The sequence below is a fragment of the Oryctolagus cuniculus genome, chromosome 2 (genome assembly GCF_964237555.1).
Source record: "Oryctolagus cuniculus chromosome 2, mOryCun1.1, whole genome shotgun sequence".
NCBI classification, from domain to species: Eukaryota; Metazoa; Chordata; class Mammalia; order Lagomorpha; family Leporidae; genus Oryctolagus; species Oryctolagus cuniculus.
In genome coordinates, this window is record NC_091433.1 from 13,934 (window position 1) to 33,292 (window position 19,359).

General features: G+C 58.3%; 1 protein-coding gene across 7 annotated transcripts in view; it reads left to right on the forward strand.

The window, feature by feature from the left end:
• The first annotated feature begins 870 nt into the window (after positions 1-870).
• PIGG (phosphatidylinositol glycan anchor biosynthesis class G (EMM blood group)) overlaps positions 871-19,359 on the forward strand; it is a 34,459-nt gene continuing 15,970 nt past the window's right edge. For 2 of the 7 annotated variants that reach the window (XM_051828301.2, XM_051828300.2), the window contains exons 1-8: positions 871-1,123; positions 1,612-1,817; positions 9,718-9,927; positions 10,932-11,120; positions 11,965-12,106; positions 14,083-14,295; positions 17,032-17,249; positions 17,565-17,846. In XM_051828301.2, coding sequence (XP_051684261.2) covers positions 970-1,123; positions 1,612-1,817; positions 9,718-9,927; positions 10,932-11,120; positions 11,965-12,106; positions 14,083-14,295; positions 17,032-17,249; positions 17,565-17,846 — 1,614 coding nt within the window. In that variant the 5' untranslated portion in view covers positions 871-969. Of the gene's footprint in view, positions 1,124-1,611; positions 1,818-9,717; positions 9,948-10,931; positions 11,121-11,964; positions 12,107-14,082; positions 14,296-17,031; positions 17,250-17,564; positions 17,847-18,477; positions 18,816-19,359 lie in introns of those variants that run through there. The other 5 variants (XM_051828302.2, XM_051828305.2, XM_070067960.1 and 2 more) reach the window with 4 other exon arrangements.

Here is a 19,359-nt window from a genome sequence, read left to right on the forward strand (position 1 = left end):
CTGCTGTGCGGCGGCAGCCTAGACTCCAGCTACCAGAGCTCCGGGCGACCGCCTGTTGTGATCACATTTAAAGCAGGGAGCCACAGCACGGTTTTTCTTCAAAAAAAATTTTTTTATTTGAAAGAGTAACAGAGACAGACAGAGGTCCTCCACCCGCTAGTTCGCTCCCCAGATGGGCTGGCCTGGAGCCTGGAGCCGGAGCTTCTTCCGGGCCTCTCACGTGGTTGCAGGGGCCCAAGCACCCGGGCCACCAGCAGGAGCTGGGTCGGAGGTGGGACAGCAGGGACTGGATCCCACGCCCAAGCGAGACGCGGCTTCACCGGCAGCCACAGCGCCGGCCCCAGGAGGCCGCGCCACGGGATCTCCCCGAGCCCGGACGGGGATGTGGGCGCCCGCAACGGACGGAGGCAGGTGCGGGGGCAGCGGTGGCGACAGGCGCGGCCTCGGCGTCGCCGGCTTCATCGGCCCCACGGAGAGCTCCGAGGCCGCGCTCCCGCAGCACCGTCCTCACGCGTGGCCTCAGGGCTTCGCAGCGCCCCGTCTCGGCGGCTTTCCGGAGCATGCGGCGCCGTGGGCGAGCCCGCCGTCACGCCCTGCCGCGGAGGGCGCGTTGCCCCGGGTCGCGGGCGCTGGGCTCCCAGCCGGGCACCAACGGCGCCCTCGGCACGGACCGCCAGAGAACCCAGGGCTTATGGGTGCCGAACTCCGCCGGAAATGGGGCGCCGACAGCTGCCTGGCGCGAGGCACAACCGAGGCAGCGCACGCGGCGGAGCCCCGGCCCGACAAGGCCCGCAGCTCCCAGCCTCCGCGGCGGCGGCCACTGGCGCAGGCCCGAGAACCGGAAGCACCGCCCTGCGTCATTTCCGGGCGCCGCCGGACGTGACGTCACGCAGGCGCCGGCGGCTGTCAGGCCCGGGAGCTCGGGGCCGAGGCGGCTCCCCGGGCCCGGAAGCGGAGCGGCGGGGCGCGATGCGGCTGGGCTCCGGGACCTTCGCCGCCTGCTGCGTAGCGATCGAGGTGCTCGGGGTCGCGATCTTCCTGCGGGGCTTTTTCCCGGCTCCCGTCCGCTCCTCGTCCAGCACCGAGCATCGAGCAGAGCTCCCCGCGCCCGAGCCTTTGGCGGGTACGGACCCCTTCCCGGACGTCTCCGCTCGCAGGACCCCCCTTCTCCCGGAGCAGCGCCTGTGCCCGCCGCCGGCCCCTTCGGCCTCCGCCCTGAGGGCCACGGAGTGGGCTCTGCCCGCCCGGTCCCGCCGCCTGCGGCTCTGCGCGCTCCCGAACGGGCTCAGGGTCACCGCCTGCCCGGTGGGGCGCGGCAGATGCGGTTCCCGCTAGCCCCTGGCTTTTATTCGGGTGCGTCTTCTTCCCTCGAGGCGTCACGCGGCCTCCCAGCCCTCACCCGCGCGGCCCTACAGCGCAGGCTGCACCCGACGGTGGGCGCCCACCCGGCTCTGCCTGCCGAGCTGTTTCGGGTCCGACTCCTCGGTGCTCCGCGCAGGGGCTCCCCTGTCCCAGGAACTCCCGGTCTCCCCGCGCCGCCGCTGGGCGGAGTGCTGAGTTTAAAATTGAATAAATTCAATTTCCTTTTTTTCTCTGTTCAAACAATTTTAGGAGCCACTTCCAACTGGACCGAGCGCCCCTCGCCTCTCTTCAGTAAAGTCGTCGTTGTGCTGATAGATGCCTTGAGAGATGATTTTGTGTTTGGGTCGAAGGGTGTGAGGTTTATGCCTTACACAACGCATCTGGTGGAAAAGGGAGCGTCTCACAGTTTTGTGGCCGAAGCAAAGCCACCCACAGTGACCATGCCTCGGATCAAGGTAAGCTGCACACGGGTAGGCGTTAGAGTCCCGCTTTTAACGGAATGAGTTTGGCGCTGCCACCTGGCTGGAACACAGCGCCAGAGGGGCTTCCCAGGGTCGGGATTTTTGTGAAGCAGCCAAAGCCCATGCCTCACAGGAAGGCTAAGGGTTTGTTTTTCGTTCCAAAGATGTATTTGTCTGTTTGCTTATTTATTTATTTTGAAAGTCAGAGTTACAGAGAGAGAAATCTTCCGTCTGCCGGTTCGCTTTCCAGGTGGGCGCGGTGGCCAGCTCTGGGCCAGGCTCAAGCCAGGAGCCAGGAACTTCCTCCTCACACGTGGGTGGCAGGGACCCAGGTACTTGGGCCAGCCTCCATTCTTTGTCCAGGCCACCAGCAGGGAGATGCATCAGAGGAGGAGCAGCCAGGACACAGACTGGCGCCACGTGGGCTGTTGGCGCAGGCAGGGGCTTCACCTGCTATGCCAGCGCCAGACCCACGTCAGAGGTTAGAGCCAGACTCCAACCTGGAGGCGCCATCCTCCTTGCAGCCTGTTCCCTGTTTCTTTGTTTCTGTTTAATTTACGGAAGAGTCAGAGAGTTCCTGTCCTCTGTCTCACTTCCCAGATGCTTGCAGTGGCAGGGCTGGTGCCGTGAGCTGGGAACTCAGTCCAGGTCTCCCGTGTGGATGGCAGGGACCACAAGTGCTTGAGCGCTCACTGCTGCCTGCGTATCCCGCGTCAGCAGGGAGGTGGAAGTAGGAGCACAGGTTGGAGTTAAGCCCAGCACTGCAGCGTGGGACACAGGCATTTTAATTGGCATCTCAACCCCAGGCCAAATGCCTGCCCCGTTGCTCCCCCCCTTTTTTTTTTTTTTTTTAAGATTTATTTATTTACCTGAAAGTCAGAGTTACAGGGGGAGAGAGAGAGAAAGGGAGGGAGGGGTCTTCCATCCACTGCTTCACTCCCCAGATAGCTGCAACATCCGGGGCTGGGCCAGGCCACAGCCCAGAGCTTGCTCCAGGTCTCCCACGCGGGTGCAGGGACCAAGCACTTGGGCCATCCTCTGCTGCTCTCCCAGGCCATTAGCAGGGAGCTGGATCAGAGGTGGAGCAGCCGGGACACAGATGAGTGCCCATATGGGATGCCGGCATCGCAGGTGGTGGCTTTACCTGCTACACCTCGAAGCTGGCACCTGGTTCCTCCTGTAGTCATCAGCAGGTTGGTTACCATCCTGGAAGGAGCCTCTAGGGTTATCTAGTCTAGTCTCTGGACTTTTTAAGAAGGAATCAAATTCAGATAAGTTAGAATCTTGTCCAAAGTTGCAGTATGTATAATGACCAGACCAGTGCGATCTTGACAGTTACTGCTGCTGCCACCGTTTGAGCCTTCAGGTGTTCAGCCTGCAAGAGCCGTGGGTAAAGAAGACAGTAAAATGCCGACTGGCCCAGCTGCCGTCTGCTGGTCCTTCACTGGGTACAGAGCTGGGGAAACACTGTCTCGGCGGTCATGGGGCTTTCAGGTCAACAGGTTGGCGTCCACACGGTGCACAGTGAGGAAGTGCAGTCAGCATAGGCAGAAGAGGAAAGGGGGTGACGCTCGGTGCCAGGGAGGCCTGGGAAGCTCGGCTGAGGACCGCCCACTCGAGTGGGGCCTAGAGGAGCAGAGGAGTGCAGTGTCTGCTGCTGGCTGGGGCGCCTCCCCTCCTTGGCTCGCCCTGTTTCCTGAGAAGGAGCTACTGCATACGAATTTAAGGCCTTTAAGATGGTCAGCAAGTGCTCACTGGTGAACAGGACAGTCTGGATGGAGGTTCCCTGACACGTTCCCTGACTTCCTGCTCGGCACTTGTGGGCGTGGTGTGTTCCTCGTGTCGTGATGCTGAGCACTGCTGTGTCCCACATGGTATTCTAGACAGGGACGATTTCACTGGAGGACAAGACAGCAGTGTCCTCCTGGACAGAAGGTCCGTAAGTGTGTGAGTCAGCGACCAAGCCACAGACGAGAGGGGGAGCAGACCCAGCTGCGGGAAAGCCAGAACTTGTATGTGGCAAAGATGTGATCCACAAAGCACACTGAAAAGATTACTTACAGGGATGTAACAAACAAGACGTTGACGCCTCGATCCATGAAGAGGACCAGCTGAGGGACAGATCAGTCCCGTGGGAAATGGGCGAAGGACCCCAAGAAGTCCACACAGGGGGAAAGTGCCTGTAACGTAAGAATAAGAACCAGATACAGACGAACGAAGAGCAGCAAGGTCAGGTTATAACACAGTGCAAAGGTTGGTGATGTCCACTCTTCCCAAGAAATGAGCTGGACAAGTGCCCTTGATACCAGGGCATGAGTAGAAGCTGATGAAGCCCCTTGGTCCAGTCTGCCATGCCTTTCCGCCTGGACACCAGCATCTCCAAATCCTGCCTGGGCCCTGCTGCCTCTGGGGACCCACCCACAGCTCGTCTTCTGCCCCGTGTGGATGACGGACTCCCTAGACCCGGTGTGGCCTTGCCCCTGCTCCCCTCTGCTCCCTCCCTCGCTGTGTCCTCGTCTCCACTCTTGGCCGAGTTCGCCGAAAGCCCCACCTCACCTCCACAGCCCTTCTGTGGTACTTCCATAGGAAGCCTTTTAAACTGAGTGTCCGTTGCAGTGGTGCAGGGCACGGGCTGAAGTGCTTGTAGCTTTATGTTTCCTGGTATGTCATTGATGCATAGTAGTTTAATACCATTCTGGTTAAAAAAAGAAAGGGCATCTTTGTGATTATATACATACAGAAGAGTACAAAGATCCTCACCAAAAGTCACTGGTTACCTGGAAGAAGCAGAATTTTGGAGTGAGAGACTCAGTGAAAACATAACCTGAGATACAGTTTTCATGCACTTACCTTTGTGTTCACCGTATGATGAGATCACACATGCAGGCTCCCCACCCCTCTGGGCTCTGATCCACACCCCAGGGTTGTGTGTGTGTGGAATCGTGATGACTGGTGCAGACAGCAAATGATGTTTCCTCTTAGGTGCTCTTGTTTGCGTTTTGAGCCTATCTTTCCTTTCCACCATAGCTTAGCAGTCAGAGGTTTTGTCTCAGCACATCACGTGGGGAGGGACCCACCTTCCACGGGGGACCTGTGGTTGGGACACTCATTCGGTGTGCACACAGTGTGAGGGTCTCCCCTGACTTTCTCCTGTTGGAGCAGGGCCTCAGACTTGTCCAGGAGGAATGAGTGACCAGGGCCCTTCTTGGTCTCCTGAGTGTGCCTTCCAGACTCCCATGAACATGCAGGTGTTTATCACCCAGCTTCTTACCACTGTCACACAATACCTGAGGCTACCTAACTTTATGTACAGAAGAGATTTCTCTTGGCACATGGTTTCAGAGGTATGGATTGGCACAGAGCAGCACACGGCCTCGGGCAGGGAGATTCTGTGTCTGTGTCTGTGTCTGGTTTCTCTGCCCCTTCTTAGAAAGCCACCGGGATCAACCATAGAGGCTCCACCCTAGTGACATAATCCAGCAGCCGCAGCAGAGAGCTTACAGATGTCTCCTACGGTTGCCTCATACCCCCCCCCCCCCTTTTTAACAATGGTTTATTTGAATGACACAGGAAGAGACAGTTTCCATCTGCTTTTTCACTCCCGGGTGGCCTCAACAGTCCCGGCTGGGCCAGGCCAAAAGGAAGAGCTCCGTCCAGGTCTCCCACGTGCCTGGCAGAGGCCCAAGCACTGAAGCCACCTGCTGCTGTCCCTGGCCGTGAGCAGAGTTGGACCGGAAGTGGAGCAACTGGGACATGACCTGGTGCCCATAGTGATGCTGGCGTTGCAGACACTGGCTTGGCCCACTGAGCCACAACATCGTACCCCCCACCCTTTTTTTTCCTTTAAATTAAAGATTTACTTATTTGTTCGAAAGGCTCCTGGCTTCAGTCTGGCCCAGCCCTGGCTAATGTGACTTGGGCAGTGAACCACAGATGGAAGGCCTCTCTCTCTCCCTCCCTCTCTCTATCAGATGAATAAGTAAATCTTAAAAAAGCAAACAAACTAAACAGAAAAGACAAACTCAGGGGGTCAGCGTTGTGGTGCAGCAGGCTCTGCTGCCGCCTGTGACACCCGTGTCGCGTGTCCGAGCAGGGGCTCTGGTCCTGCTGCTGCCACCCGTGACACCCGGGTCACGTGTCCGAGCAGGGGCTCTGGTCCTGCTGCTGCCACCCGTGACACCCGTGTCACATGTCCGAGCAGGGGCTCCATTCCTGCTGCTGCCACCCGTGACACCCGGGTCACGTGTCCGAGCAGGGGCTCCGGTCCTGCTGCGCCGCCTGTGACACCCGTGTCACATGTCCGAGCAGGGGCTCCGGTCCTGCTGCTGCCCCATGTGACACCCGTGTCGTGTGTCCGAGCAGGGACTCCGGTCCTGCTGCTGCCACCTGTGACACCCGTGTCACGTGTCCAAGCAGGGGCTCCGGTCCTGCTGCTGCCACCCGTGACACCCGTGTCGCGTGTCCGAGCAGGGGCTCCGGTCCTGCTGCTGCCTGTGACACCCGTGTCACGTGTCCAAGCAGGGGCTCCGGTCCTGCTGCTGCCCCATGTGACACCCGTGTCGTGTGTCCGAGCAGGGACTCCGGTCCTGCTGCTGCCACCTGTGACACCCGTGTCACGTGTCCAAGCAGGGGCTCCGGTCCTGCTGCTGCCACCCGTGACACCCGTGTCGCGTGTCCGAGCAGGGGCTCCGGTCCTGCTGCTGCCTGTGACACCCGTGTCACGTGTCCAAGCAGGGGCTCCGGTCCTGCTGCTGCCCCATGTGACACCCGTGTCGTGTGTCCGAGCAGGGACTCCGGTCCTGCTGCTGCCACCTGTGACACCCGTGTCACGTGTCCAAGCAGGGGCTCCGGTCCTGCTGCTGCCACCCGTGACACCTGTGTCGCGTGTCCGAGCAGGGGCTCTGGTCCTGCTGCTGCCTGTGACACCCGTGTCGTGTGTCCGAGCAGGGGCTCTGGTCCTGCTGCCGCCTGTGACACCCGTGTCACGTGTCCGAGCAGGGGCTCTGGTCCTGCTGCGCCGCTTGTGACACCTGTGTCACGTGTCCGAGCAGGGGCTCCGGTCCTGCTGCTGCCACCTGTGACACCCATGTCGTGTGTCCAAGCAGGGGCTCCGGTCCTGCTGCTGCCACCTGTGACACCCGTGTCGCGTGTCCGAGCAGGGGCTCCGGTCCTGCTGCCACCTGTGACACCCGTGTCATGTGTCCGAGCAGGGGCTCCGGTCCTGCTGCCACCTGTGACACCTGTGTCGTGTGTCCAAGCAGGGGCTCCGGTCCTGCTGCTGCCACCCGTGACACCTGTGTCGCGTGTCCGAGCAGGGGCTCTGGTCCTGCTGCTGCCTGTGACACCCGTGTCGTGTGTCCGAGCAGGGGCTCTGGTCCTGCTGCCGCCTGTGACACCCGTGTCACGTGTCCGAGCAGGGGCTCTGGTCCTGCTGCGCCGCTTGTGACACCTGTGTCACGTGTCCGAGCAGGGGCTCCGGTCCTGCTGCTGCCACCTGTGACACCCATGTCGTGTGTCCAAGCAGGGGCTCCGGTCCTGCTGCTGCCACCTGTGACACCCGTGTCGCGTGTCCGAGCAGGGGCTCCGGTCCTGCTGCCACCTGTGACACCCGTGTCATGTGTCCGAGCAGGGGCTCCGGTCCTGCTGCCACCTGTGACACCTGTGTCGTGTGTCCAAGCAGGGGCTCCGGTCCTGCTGCTGCCACCCGTGACACCTGTGTCGCGTGTCCGAGCAGGGGCTCTGGTCCTGCTGCTGCCTGTGACACCCGTGTCGTGTGTCCGAGCAGGGGCTCTGGTCCTGCTGCCGCCTGTGACACCCGTGTCACGTGTCCGAGCAGGGGCTCTGGTCCTGCTGCGCCGCTTGTGACACCTGTGTCACGTGTCCGAGCAGGGGCTCCGGTCCTGCTGCTGCCACCTGTGACACCCATGTCGTGTGTCCAAGCAGGGGCTCCGGTCCTGCTGCTGCCACCTGTGACACCCGTGTCGCGTGTCCGAGCAGGGGCTCCGGTCCTGCTGTGCTGCCTGTGACACCCGTGTCGCGTGTCTGAGCAGGGGCTCCGGTCCTGCTGCCGCCTGTGACACCCGTGTCGCGTATCCGAGCAGGGGCTCCGGTCCTGCTGCCGCCTGTGACACCCGTGTCGCGTATCCGAGCAGGGGCTCCTCCGGTCCTGCTGCTGCCGCCTGTGACACCTGTGTTGCGTGTCCGAGCAGGGGCTCCAGTCCTGCTGTGCCGCTTGTGACACCCGTGTCACGTGTCCGAGCAGGGGCTCCGGTCCTGCTGCCGCCTGTGACACCCGTGTCGCGTGTCCGAGCAGGGGCTCCTCCGGTCCTGCTGCTGCCACCTGTGACACCCGTGTCGCGTGTCCGAGCAGGGGCTCCTCCGGTCCTGCTGCTGCCACCTGTGACACCCGTGTCACGTGTCCAAGCAGGGGCTCCGGTCCTGCTGTGCCGCTTGTGACACATGTGTCACGTGTCCGAGCAGGGGCTCCGGTCCTGCTGCTGCCGCCTGTGACACCCGTGTCGCGTGTCCGAGCAGGGGCTCCGGTCCTGCTGCTGCCGCCTGTGACACCTGTGTCGCGTGTCCGAGCAGGGGCTCCAGTCCTGCTGTGCTGCTTGTGACACCCGTGTCACGTGTCCGAGCAGGGGCTCCAGTCCTGCTGTGCCGCTTGTGACACCCGTGTCACGTGTCCGAGCAGGGGCTCCGGTCCTGCTGCCGCCTGTGACACCCGTGTCGCGTGTCCGAGCAGGGGCTCCGGTCCTGCTGCTGCCCGTGACACCCGTGTTGCGTGTCCGAGCAGGGGCTCCGGTCCTGCTGCTGCCACCCGTGACACCTGTGTCGCGTGTCCGAGCAGGGGCTCCAGTCCTGCTGTGCTGCCTCCTGCTGATGCAGCAGGGAAGGGTATGGGGGTGTAAGGACTTGAGCCCCTGCCACTCAGGTGGGAGACCCAGATGGAGCTCCTGGCTCCTGGCTTCAGCCTGGTCCTGCCATGGGTGTTACAAGCATTTGGGGAGTGACCCAGTGAATGAAAGGTCTCTATCACTCTGCCTTTCAAGTCAGTAAATAAGCATGGGCCTCTGTGTGTGGTGTCAAAATCCCCTGTGGGCACCTGTTCGTGGCCTGGCTCCTCTACTTCCGATCCAGCTCTCTGCTAATGGCCTGGGATAGCAGTAGAAGATGGCCCACGTGTTTGGGCCCCTGCACCCGCGTGGGAGACCTGGAGGAAGCTCCTGGCTCCTGGCTTCAGATAGGCTCAGCTCCAGCCATTGCGGCCATTTAAGGAGTGAACCAGAGGGTGGAAGACCTTACTCTCTTGTGCTTGCTCTCTATAAACTGCCTCTCAAATAAATAAATCTTTAAATAAATAAGTAGTTTTTTTTTTTTTAAAGTCCTGCTTAGAGACTGCTATCTTCCTGTGTTTCCACTCTAAGGGACAGTAGCGTTGCTGCATTGTTAAGTGTGGTGTGTGTGTGTCATGTGGTGCAGACTTGAATCACAAGTTGGTGGGAACCTACCTTAGGATTCACACACAGGAGGGTTTGCATGTGCCCCGACCCTGGCCACAGCTGTGATGTAGCTGTCCCAGCCGCCTCCCTTGTCCAGGTCCCCACTGTGGCCACAGCTGTGATGTAGCTGTCCCAGCCGCCTCCCTTGTCCTCTTCTTAGGTGGGAGGACTGCGGTGAGCCCCAAGTGTCCATCTGTGCGGCTGAGTCCTCTTTGCCGAGCTTGCTGTCCCCTTCTGCAGTCTGCAGCTCATACTCCCATGGCTGTCCCGGCGTTCCTGGGGATGTCCTAGTGTCATGCTCGCCTGTGTCATCTGGACAGTGGTCTTCATCACCTTACTCCTGGTGTACGTTTGGATTCCTTGGTCTGATTCTTAAATGTTTCTTCGCACAGGCACTGATGACAGGGAGCCTCCCTGGTTTCATTGATGTTGTCAGGAACCTCAATTCTCCTGTGCTTCTGGAAGACAACGTGATTGGACAGGCAAAAGCAGCTGGGAAGAGAATGATCTTCTATGGAGACGAGACATGGGTGAAGCTGTTCCCAAAGCACTTTGTGGAATACGATGGAACAACCTCATTTTTTGTGTCAGATTACACGGAGGTCAGTCTAACACGAGAGAGGTATGTTGTGCAGGAGAGCCTGGTGTCTCCAGGACTTAGTGAGAGGCAGTGGTGTTTTGTGTGTGGGTTTTAATTTATGTAGTGTGAATTTGTGTTACACAAGTTGTTCAGTCGTGTAACAGGGACGGCCCAGGCTTGTCAGCCCTGGTGTGAGCAAGGCTCTGTGCAACCCCACGAGGGTGTCAGGCAGAGGAGCTGCGGCGCGCCTGGCTGAGTGGACAGAATGTGTGGAGCAGACCCGGGGCCCACCAGGGACCCTCCAGCTGCTTGGTCCTGCTGTGAGGACAGGCGGTGAACCGGGCAGAGCCTGGTCCCTGAGGGGTGCTGGCTGGCGGGGGTGGGGGGGTACAGGCTCCTCCACGTCAGAGTGGCCTGGGCAGAGGCAGGGTGCACGTGGCACATTCGTGCTGGGCCAGGTTGTAGCTTCTCACGCCTTCTGCAGTCTCGCTTGTGCAGACACGGCACTCGGGAGCCCAGAGCTGGGCTGGCTGAGGCCCGCGGCTGCCCCAGCTGATGGCCCTGTCCGGGGCTGCTGCACTGCTAACCTCGGGCATGTTTCTCTCAGAAACCAGTGGTCCTTGGGTCCTCCCCGGAGAACGGTCGTTCTCTGAGGAAATTCGCAGGCGTGCTCCGCGTCGCTGCCTCTGCTGCCTGTCGTTAGCCGACCTCCGCCCGAGGTAGCCTCCTGTCATTTGCTCAGAATCAGTAAAGGCCAGCAGTGATATCACAGGAAAAATGTCACCGGATAACTCTTGTTTGTATTGCCTGTACTGTATATTCTGCCCACAAGCTGATTAGCAAAAACTGAAGGTTAGCCTAGTTGCTGATGTTCATGGTCTTTCACGACAGTTGTTTCTGTCTTTCATCTTCCCAGAATTCTCAAAGCTCTAAATGAACCCCAGATTTGAAAATGACTCTGTTGCTTTGTCTTTGGAAAGTGAAGAAAAGGGAAAATTATTTACATGTGCATTTCCTCCCTTAAAGGTTGATAATAATGTCACGAGGCATCTGGATAAAGTGCTAAAAAGAGGAGACTGGGACGTGCTAATCCTGCACTACCTGGGGCTGGACCACATCGGCCATGTTTCCGGGCCCAGCAGCCCCCTTATCGGGCACAAGCTCAGCGAGATGGACAGTGTGCTGATGAAGATTCACACCTCGCTGCTGGCCAAGGTGAGGCCCACTGTGGCAGGCCTTCCCACGGGTGATGTTTCTAGGGAAGCAGCTGCTGCGAGGACTCGGTGACCCGTGTGAGCCTCACCCCCGTCAGCCTGCCAGCCGCACTTCAAGCTCACTTCCGGTGTCCCTGCAGAGAGTGGCTTTTCCCTGCCCACCTGGAGTTCACTGCCTGACTCCTCCGAAGAGGGAGAAACCAGGTGGCAGCAGTCCCTCCTGGAACTCGCGTTCTAGCCAGGAGACGCAGGAAGCGCACTAGATGAGTCTGCTGCAGAGTTGGGCTCAGGGCTAGGCAGGAGGCGGCACTCCTGGGCGGAAGAAAGGCCGTCATTCTAGTAGGGTGTTCACGGGCGCCCTTCCGTGAGCACCTGTGGGGGAGGGCGGTGCACACCGCTGTGGGTGTGTTCCGGGCGGAGATGCAGCTGGGGTTGGGACACACGCGTGCCTCCAGGTCCCAGAGCGAGAATGGTCGTGGCTGCTGTGTGGGGACCCCTGTGGTCCAGAGCCCTCTCCGTGTGCTGTGTGTTTCTTTGTTCCACAGATGGGGAAACTGAGGCAGGAAGCACCATGTGCCCAGGGTTTCACAGCTTGGAAGTGGCACTTTCAGAAACCAAATACGAATCTTCTCCCAGCAGACGCCATAAATACGGCCCTGCATGGAGCTGCATGCCGCTCGCTTGCCTTGTGAGGTCATTTCTCTGTGACCCTTTGGTCTGGCGGTGAGCTCGCTAGGGGTTGGGAAGACACCCATTCATGAAGGCAGCCTAGGAAGCATTTTCTTCACAATCAAGTGTTCCCTCGGGTCTGAGAGCAGCTGAATCGTCTCGCCTTTGCCTTGCAGGAGAGAGACAGCGTTTTACCCAGCTTGCTGGTTCTTTGTGGTGATCATGGCATGTCGGAGACAGGAGGTCACGGGGCCTCCTCGGCGGGGGAGGTGAACACGCCTCTGATTTTAATCAGTTCTGCATTCCAAAGAAAACCTGGTGAGAACTTGATTAACGTTTTGAAACTGTATTTTACTTCTGTTTTCTTTTGGAAGCTGTGTCAGTGTGAACCATCCTGAGCCAGAGAATGCAGATTGGCGAGATGAGGCGCAGTCAGGATCTGGAGCCCCACCCCTTGCCCTAACCCTAACCTTGGGTCACAGATGTGAATTCTCTGTAGGAGCTTGGTGTGAAGAGTATGACCTAGATACTCGGAACCCTGAAAGACAACTCCGGTAGCTCTGAGACGTCTGAGCCGCATGTGGGAGCTGAAGAGCTGTGGCAGTGAGGGCCGGGGGTCAGTGACAGGCCCTAGCACACACCTCTCCCCACGCCCCGCCCCTGCCTCAGCCGCTGCTCTCCGGCTTCTGCTCCGCGCTGCACGCCATGCTTGTGCTGGGCTGTGTGGTGTCTGCGCCACGGCTGAGCCGGCCGTGAGCTCTGCCCTCACCTACTCTTTAGTACCCTGGCCCCTCTCTCACTGCACTGTCGGTTCTCTCCGGTGGGCTGCTTCTTCGTGTCATTGCATCAGTCCTGAGCTGCTCTTCTTTGCTTTCGTGGTTGCAGTCTCTGCATGAGCCCAGGCACATCAGGTTTGTCCCTCTCTCTCTATGCTTTGACCTCCATACCCGTCCCCTGGCTGGCTACCTGACACCTGCTCGTCGATCTCACAGACAACGTCAGACCCGAACTCTTCTGTGCCACGTATGCCCTCCTGTGTCTGCCTGCCAGCAAATGGCACCACCGTTCCCATGGTGCCCTGCTCCCCGCATTCCCCCGTCGCCCTCTTCAGTAGCTGAACTCAGGAGAGAGAAAAGGTCCCGTGGGAGGTTTCTCGCCTGCCTCTGATCACCTGTGCTTGCTGTGTGTGGCCTCTGGCCTCCTGCAGGGGCTCCAACAGTGGGTGCTTCCTCACCCCTCAGCCTCCTGTGCACTGCACCACCAAGCTTGTCAGTCTGGTAGCTGGCAGCCATGCTATCGGTCGTCATCCCTGCAAACATCTTTTTACGGGATTCCTGGCCCGTGTGCCCCCTCGCTCCACACTGAGCCACAGGAAGCCAGGCCTTATCTGCTCTGCTCCTCCCAGACACCTGGGACCTGAAACGTCAGACTTGCCTGCTGAAGGGCTGTCCCATGTAGGTGAGGGGGCTCCACCTGTGTCTTTTCTTTTTTTTTTTATATTTATTTATGTATTTGAAACGAAGAGTTACAAAGAGGCAGAGGCAGAAGCAGAGAGAGAAAGTCTTCCATCTGCTGGTTCACTCCCCAGATGGCTGCAACAGCCGGAGCTGTGCCGATTCAAAGCCAGGAGCCAGGAGCTTCTTCCAGGTCTCCCACGTGGGTGCAGGGGCCCAAGCACTTGGGCATCTTCCACTGCTTTCCCAGGCCACAGCAGAGAGCTGGATGGGAAGGGGAGCAGCCAGGTCTCAAACCGGTGCCCATATGGGATGCCACACTGCAGGCGGTGACTTAACCTGATATGCCACAGCATCAGCCCCTCTACATGTTTCTATCAGCCTTTTCCTCAGTCTTCCTCCTCCTTTTCTTTTTTTAAAGATATATTTGTTTATTTGAAAGGCAGAGTTACAGAGAGAGAGGGAGAGAGAGGTCTTCCATCCACTGGTTCACTCCCCAAATGGCTGCAATGGCCAGGGCTGAGCCGGGCTGAAGCCAGGAGCCAGGAGCTTCCTCCAGGTCTCCCATGTGGCTTTCAGGGGCCCAAGCACTTGGGCCATCTTCTGCTGCTTTCCTAGGTGCATTGGCAGGGGCCTGGATTGGAAGTGGAGCAGCCAGGTCTCGAGCCAGCACCCATAGGGGATGCCAGCATCACAGACGGGCTTACCTGCCGGCCCCTTTTATGAAGAACGTGTCTGTGAACATGAACGCTTTTGTGTGCAGTGTATTTCTTTTCATCTGGTGTTATGTTCCTTCCTGTCTCCTCCATGCCATCTCCTAAAGTACTTTCATTTTTCCAGGTGGCATCCGGCGTCCACAGCGTGTCCAACAGACCGATTTGGCTGCAACACTAGCAGTAGGACTTGGTTTGCCAATTCCAAAAGACAGTGTGGGGAGTCTTTTATTCCCAGTTGTAGAAGGGAAACCAATGAGGGAACAGCTGAGATTTTTACATTTGAATACAGTACAGCTTAGCAAATTGCTGCAAGAGAACGTACCTTCCTATGAGAAAGGTGAGTCCCTCGACAGGCTCTGACTCTGGGCCCACGCGCCCCACTGAGCCCAGTGCTTTCCCGATGCATTTGTGTGTAGTTTGTGTAGGGACTTACAGTTACCTCTCTTGAATCATACATTTGGGATTCCCGTTTTCTTAGAACCTTAACTGCCACTTATCTAAATGAAGTTTTTTTTTTTTTCTTTTTTAGATATTTATTTGAGAAGCAAAGTTATAGACAGAGAGGGAGAGACAGAGAGAAAGGTTTTCCATCTGCTGGTTCACTCCCCAAAAGGCCACAATGGCTGGAGCTGGGCCGATCTGGAGCCAAGAGCCAGGAGCTTCTTCTGGGTCTCCCACGTGGGTGCAGGGGCCCAAGCACTTGGACCATCTTCCGTTGCTTTCCCAGGCCACAGCAGAGAGCTGGAGCAGAAGTAGAACAGCTGGGATTCGCATAGGCGCCCATTTGGGATGCTGGTGCTGCAGGCAGAGGCCTAACCTCCTACACCACAGCACTGGCCCCTAAATGAAGTCTTATTTGCACTTATCTAAATGAAGTTCTTTCATAAATTTATTCATCCAACAAATAGTTACCAAGTTCTTGTGATGGACCAGAGGGTGTTAAAAGCACTGGAGATCAAGCACTGAGTGGTACAAGGGCTCTGCCCTCATGGAACCTTCCAGAGGGATGAAAGGAAAAAGCACCAGGCAGATGCCAGACGGAGAAAAGCATGAACAGAGAGGGGTGGGCACCGAAGGTAGCCGGGGCCTCCAGAGCAGGCCTGGCCTCTGAGCACCAGGCAGGATAGCCCGTGGCTGTGACAGCAGAGAGGCCCTGGAGGGCTCGCACTTTGCTTCTGGGAAACCTGCAGGGATTCTGTGGAGCCTGAAACCTCCAACCTCAACCTTCAAGACCCTCTCAGGGACCCGTGAGGTGGGCTCCGCCTGGTGCCGCAGGAGGGGAGCAGTCAGGAGGCAGCCGCGGTGCCTTCAGGGGAGGAGGGGGAGGAGAGGGACAGGAGGTTGTGTTCTGAATCTGTGTTGGAGCTCACGCAGACGAGGTTTGCTGGCACACTTCTGTGTCTTGCCCTGGTACTCACCTGGCATGTGGTCAGTGCTCACTGCTGTTGGTTTAGCTATACGACAGCTGCCCCTGGGTCTCTGAATCTGTGGTAGGGACCCTGTGGAGTGAAGACGCTGTGACTTCCACGTCGCTGTGGCTCCATAGTAAAAAGGCCATGTGGTGTAGACGTGGAAGCCCCCTTGTCTCTGACTCCATGACAGAGAGTCTATGGTGTAGACGTGGAAGCCCCCATGTCTCTGACTCCATGCAGAGAGTCTGTGGTGTAGACACAGGAGCCCCCATGTCTCTGTGACTCCATTATATTGTCTGTGATATAGATTCAGGAGCCCCATGGCTGTGTCCACAGTTTAGAGATGCGAGTTATATGAGCAGGTGTCCCCTCTCTGTCATAGTAGGTGTAATGATTAGGCTACTAGTGCTGTCTCCTGACCACCAGAAGTTGACTGCTGCTCCAGCCACCTGTGTGACCGTATGGTGGTTTGGTCTCTGTCTCGGTTTTCTTTCTGGATAATGGACGTGACGCTCATCCCTGCCTCTCGGGATCATCAGGGAGATGAAGTGAATGAGCTACTTGGAGGGCTGCTGGCCACTGATGCTCCCTTACAGTCCCTTAGCGCCCAGCAGCTGGCGTGGCTTCCATGGTCTGTCCTTGCGTGATGGGGAGGCCTGGGCCTGCTAACAGTGTCCCTGGTCAGAGCTGTCAGGAGGGGCGAGGAGGCTGCAGATAGACACCACTGAGCCCACCCTTGCCGCAGCCCCACTGGCGCAGGAAGTGCACTTGAAATACCAGGAGGTTGGGGAAGGAAGTTGTTGGTTTGCAGACCAGTCTAGCCACAATGAGTGTGGTCTGGGCTAAGATGCCCAGAGCAGCCAGCCTTGGAAAGGAGGGACATTGGCCACCATCAGCTAAGAGGGCGGCGGCGGCAAGGCAGGCTGATGCAGAAGCAGAGCGTGAGCGACCTCAGCCGTCGTGAGCAGGGAGGCGCCGGCAAACTCATGAAGGGAGCCCAGGCTGCAGAATGGGTGGGGTCAGTGTGAGGGCGGAAGGTTCCACCCTGCATGAGGGCTCAGGCCTCTGCCTGCCTGGTCCCCACACGTGCTGTGTGACGAGGGTCCTGCAGAACACGGGTCAGCTGCCTGGTCCCCACACGTGCTGTGTGACGAGGGTCCTGCAGAACACGGGTCAGCTGCCTGGTCCCCACACGTGCTGTGTGACGAGGGTCCTGCAGAACACAGGTCAGCTGCCTGGTCCCCACACGTGCTGTGTGACGAGGGTCCTGCAGAACACGGGTCAGCTGCCTGGTCCCCACACGTGCTGTGTGACGAGGGTCCTGCAGAACCACGGGTCAGCTGGTGTGCATTTCAGGATTGTCTTTATATTGCACATTGAAGGAGAAAAGGGCAGAAAGAAGAGGGGAGGAGGTGGGACCGGCTGAGGGAGGCAGAGGAGGCAACCCGGCCTGGGGCTGTGGGTCTTGCTGACCCCGGTCCAGGCAGCGTCCGCAGGGGCAGACACACGTCCTTGGGCCATGTGGTTTTCCTGAGTTGTCTGCATCAGGTACCGTCCTGAAAAGGAAGGCCACGCAGTGTCATGCAGATCCCTGGATACTTTGAGATTAGGTGTGTGTAGGCCTGTGGGTAGGTGGGTCTGTAATCCTGTTTTCTCAATAGATCCTGGATTTGAGCAGTTCAAAATGTCAGAAAGGCTGCACGGGAACTGGGTGAGGCTGTACCTGGAGGAGAACCGCTCAGAAGTGCTCGTCAACCTGGGGACCAAGGTCATCAGGCAGTACCTGGATGCGCTGAGGACGCTGAGTGTGTCCCTGAGCACACAGGTGGCCCAGTACGACGTCTACTCCATGGTGGTAGGGACCATCATGGTTCTGGAGGTACGGCGACTGTGTTGTCATGGCTCAAATTGGTCGGATGACTCACCCAGGTGTTAAGGTATAAAATAGCAGTGGCACCCACCGGTGTCACTAGATGAGTTTCCCTAACTCTTAAGTGTGTCCTGGTACACACGGTATTGTCAGTCATCAAGTGCCTGCCCCCAGCGTTGCTGTGGGTGATCGGAAAGCCCGGCTGTGCACTCCGGCAGATGGTGGGGATAGTCCGTGACCGAGCTTGCTTTCCACTGAGCGGCCCGCCCGGGGCCAGGAGGTGAGCCTGCTGTGAGCGCGGGCTCTGTGGATTCTCTGTTCCAGGTGCTTGCCCTGCTCCTCCTGAGTACCCCACAGGCGCTGCGCACAGAGGCCGAGCTCGAAGTTCCTCTGCTGTCGCCCGCGTTCTCTCTGCTCTTCTATTTGACCTTCCTGGTTCTGTGGGCCATTCACGTCATCGTGTGCACCTCGACCGAGAGCTCCTGCTACTTTTGCAGCCTCTCGTGGCCGGCGGCAGGCGGAGTGATGCTGCTGCTCTCTGCTCTGCTCTGCGCAGCTGTGTCTGCTCTTGCCAAGATGTGCCGTGCCAGAAGCCTCCTGAGGAAGGTACGGGGCGTGCGGCTGGTCCTGGGAGGACCGCCCGGTCTTCCTGGTTTCTGTCATTTCCTTCGTCATGTCGTGGTTGAACTCCTGGTGCGTGCCAGACGCGGTGCTGGCGGGGTGCTGAAGGACACACAAAGCAAAGGGTGCGGCGGGGAGGGGCCTCCGGTGCTGGCTGCAGGTCTGTGACGTTGGGGGCGTGGAAGACGGGGCTCCCGCAGCAGTGACAGGGCAGTCCTGGACCCCCCTGCCTCAGGACTGAGATACAAGTCAGCGGTGGACACTCCAGAGGCTGGAGGAGGCTCGACGCCCTGCTCATCGGTTGTGCCTCCTGCAGTGCAGCTGTCGCAGGCCCAGTGTGTCCACTGGCTCCCAGTCCTCAGCTTGGTGGTGGAGGCGGGGCAGCGAGGAAGAGGCCACAGCTGGGTGCACGTGCCCGGACCCTGGGCTGGAGGGACTGGGGCCGCCTCTCTCACCACTCTCAGCACAGGGCCCTCAGGGTGCCTTTCGTGTCTGTGGGCCGTGAGTTTCTGTAGAACCTGGGTCACTCTTGGCATCTGCGAGGTCCATGATCTCTCTCTTGTACCTCATGGCACACAGTAAATAGGTTTTTTTTTTTTTTTTTTTTTTTTTTTAGAATTATTTATTTATTTGAAAGGCAGAGTTACAAAGAGGTAGAAAGAGAGAGAGAGGTCCTCCATCCACTGGTTCACTCCCCAAATGACTGCAACGGCTGGAGCTGCACTGATCTGAAGCCAGGAGCCAGAAGCTTCCTCCAGGACTCCCACGCGGGTGCAGGGGCTCAAGCACTTGGGCCATCTTCTACTGCTTTCCCAGGCCATAGCAGAGAACTGGATCGGAAGTAGAGCAGCCAGGACTCAAACCGGCACCCACATGAGATGCCGAAACCACAGGCGGCAGCTTTACCAGCTGTGCCACAGCACCGGCCCCAGTAAATAGTATTGAAAGGATAAATTACAGTCTTTGAGTCCTCATCTTTGTTTTTTAAAGATTTATTTATTTGAAAGTCAGAGTTAAAGGAATGGAGAGACAGAGATCTTCCATCTTCTGGTTCATTCCCCAAACAACTGCAATGATTGGGGCTGGGCCAGGCCAAAACCTGGGGCTCCATGTGGTCTCCCACGCAGGTGCAAGGGCCCAACACTTGGACCATCCTCTGTGACTCTCCCAGGCACATTAGTAGGGAGCCGGAATGGAAGTGGAGCAGCCAGGACTCAAACCAGCACCTCTATGGGATGCCAACACTGAAGATGGTGGCTTGACCCACTCTGTCACAACACCGACTCCCTCATCTTCAATTTTTAAATGTTTTAAGTTAGTATATTTAAGAGGTAGTGCTGTGCTACCAACTTTGTCATTTTAACAAAATGAGTCATTTTTTCGGGAACTCGTGCAGAAGTGAGATGTCTGGCTCGGTGGAACGTCAGGAATCTGGTTTCCAGCAGCAAGAGCTGGCAGCTGAGGACTGGGAGGCACGAGGGCTGGGCCCCAGAACCTC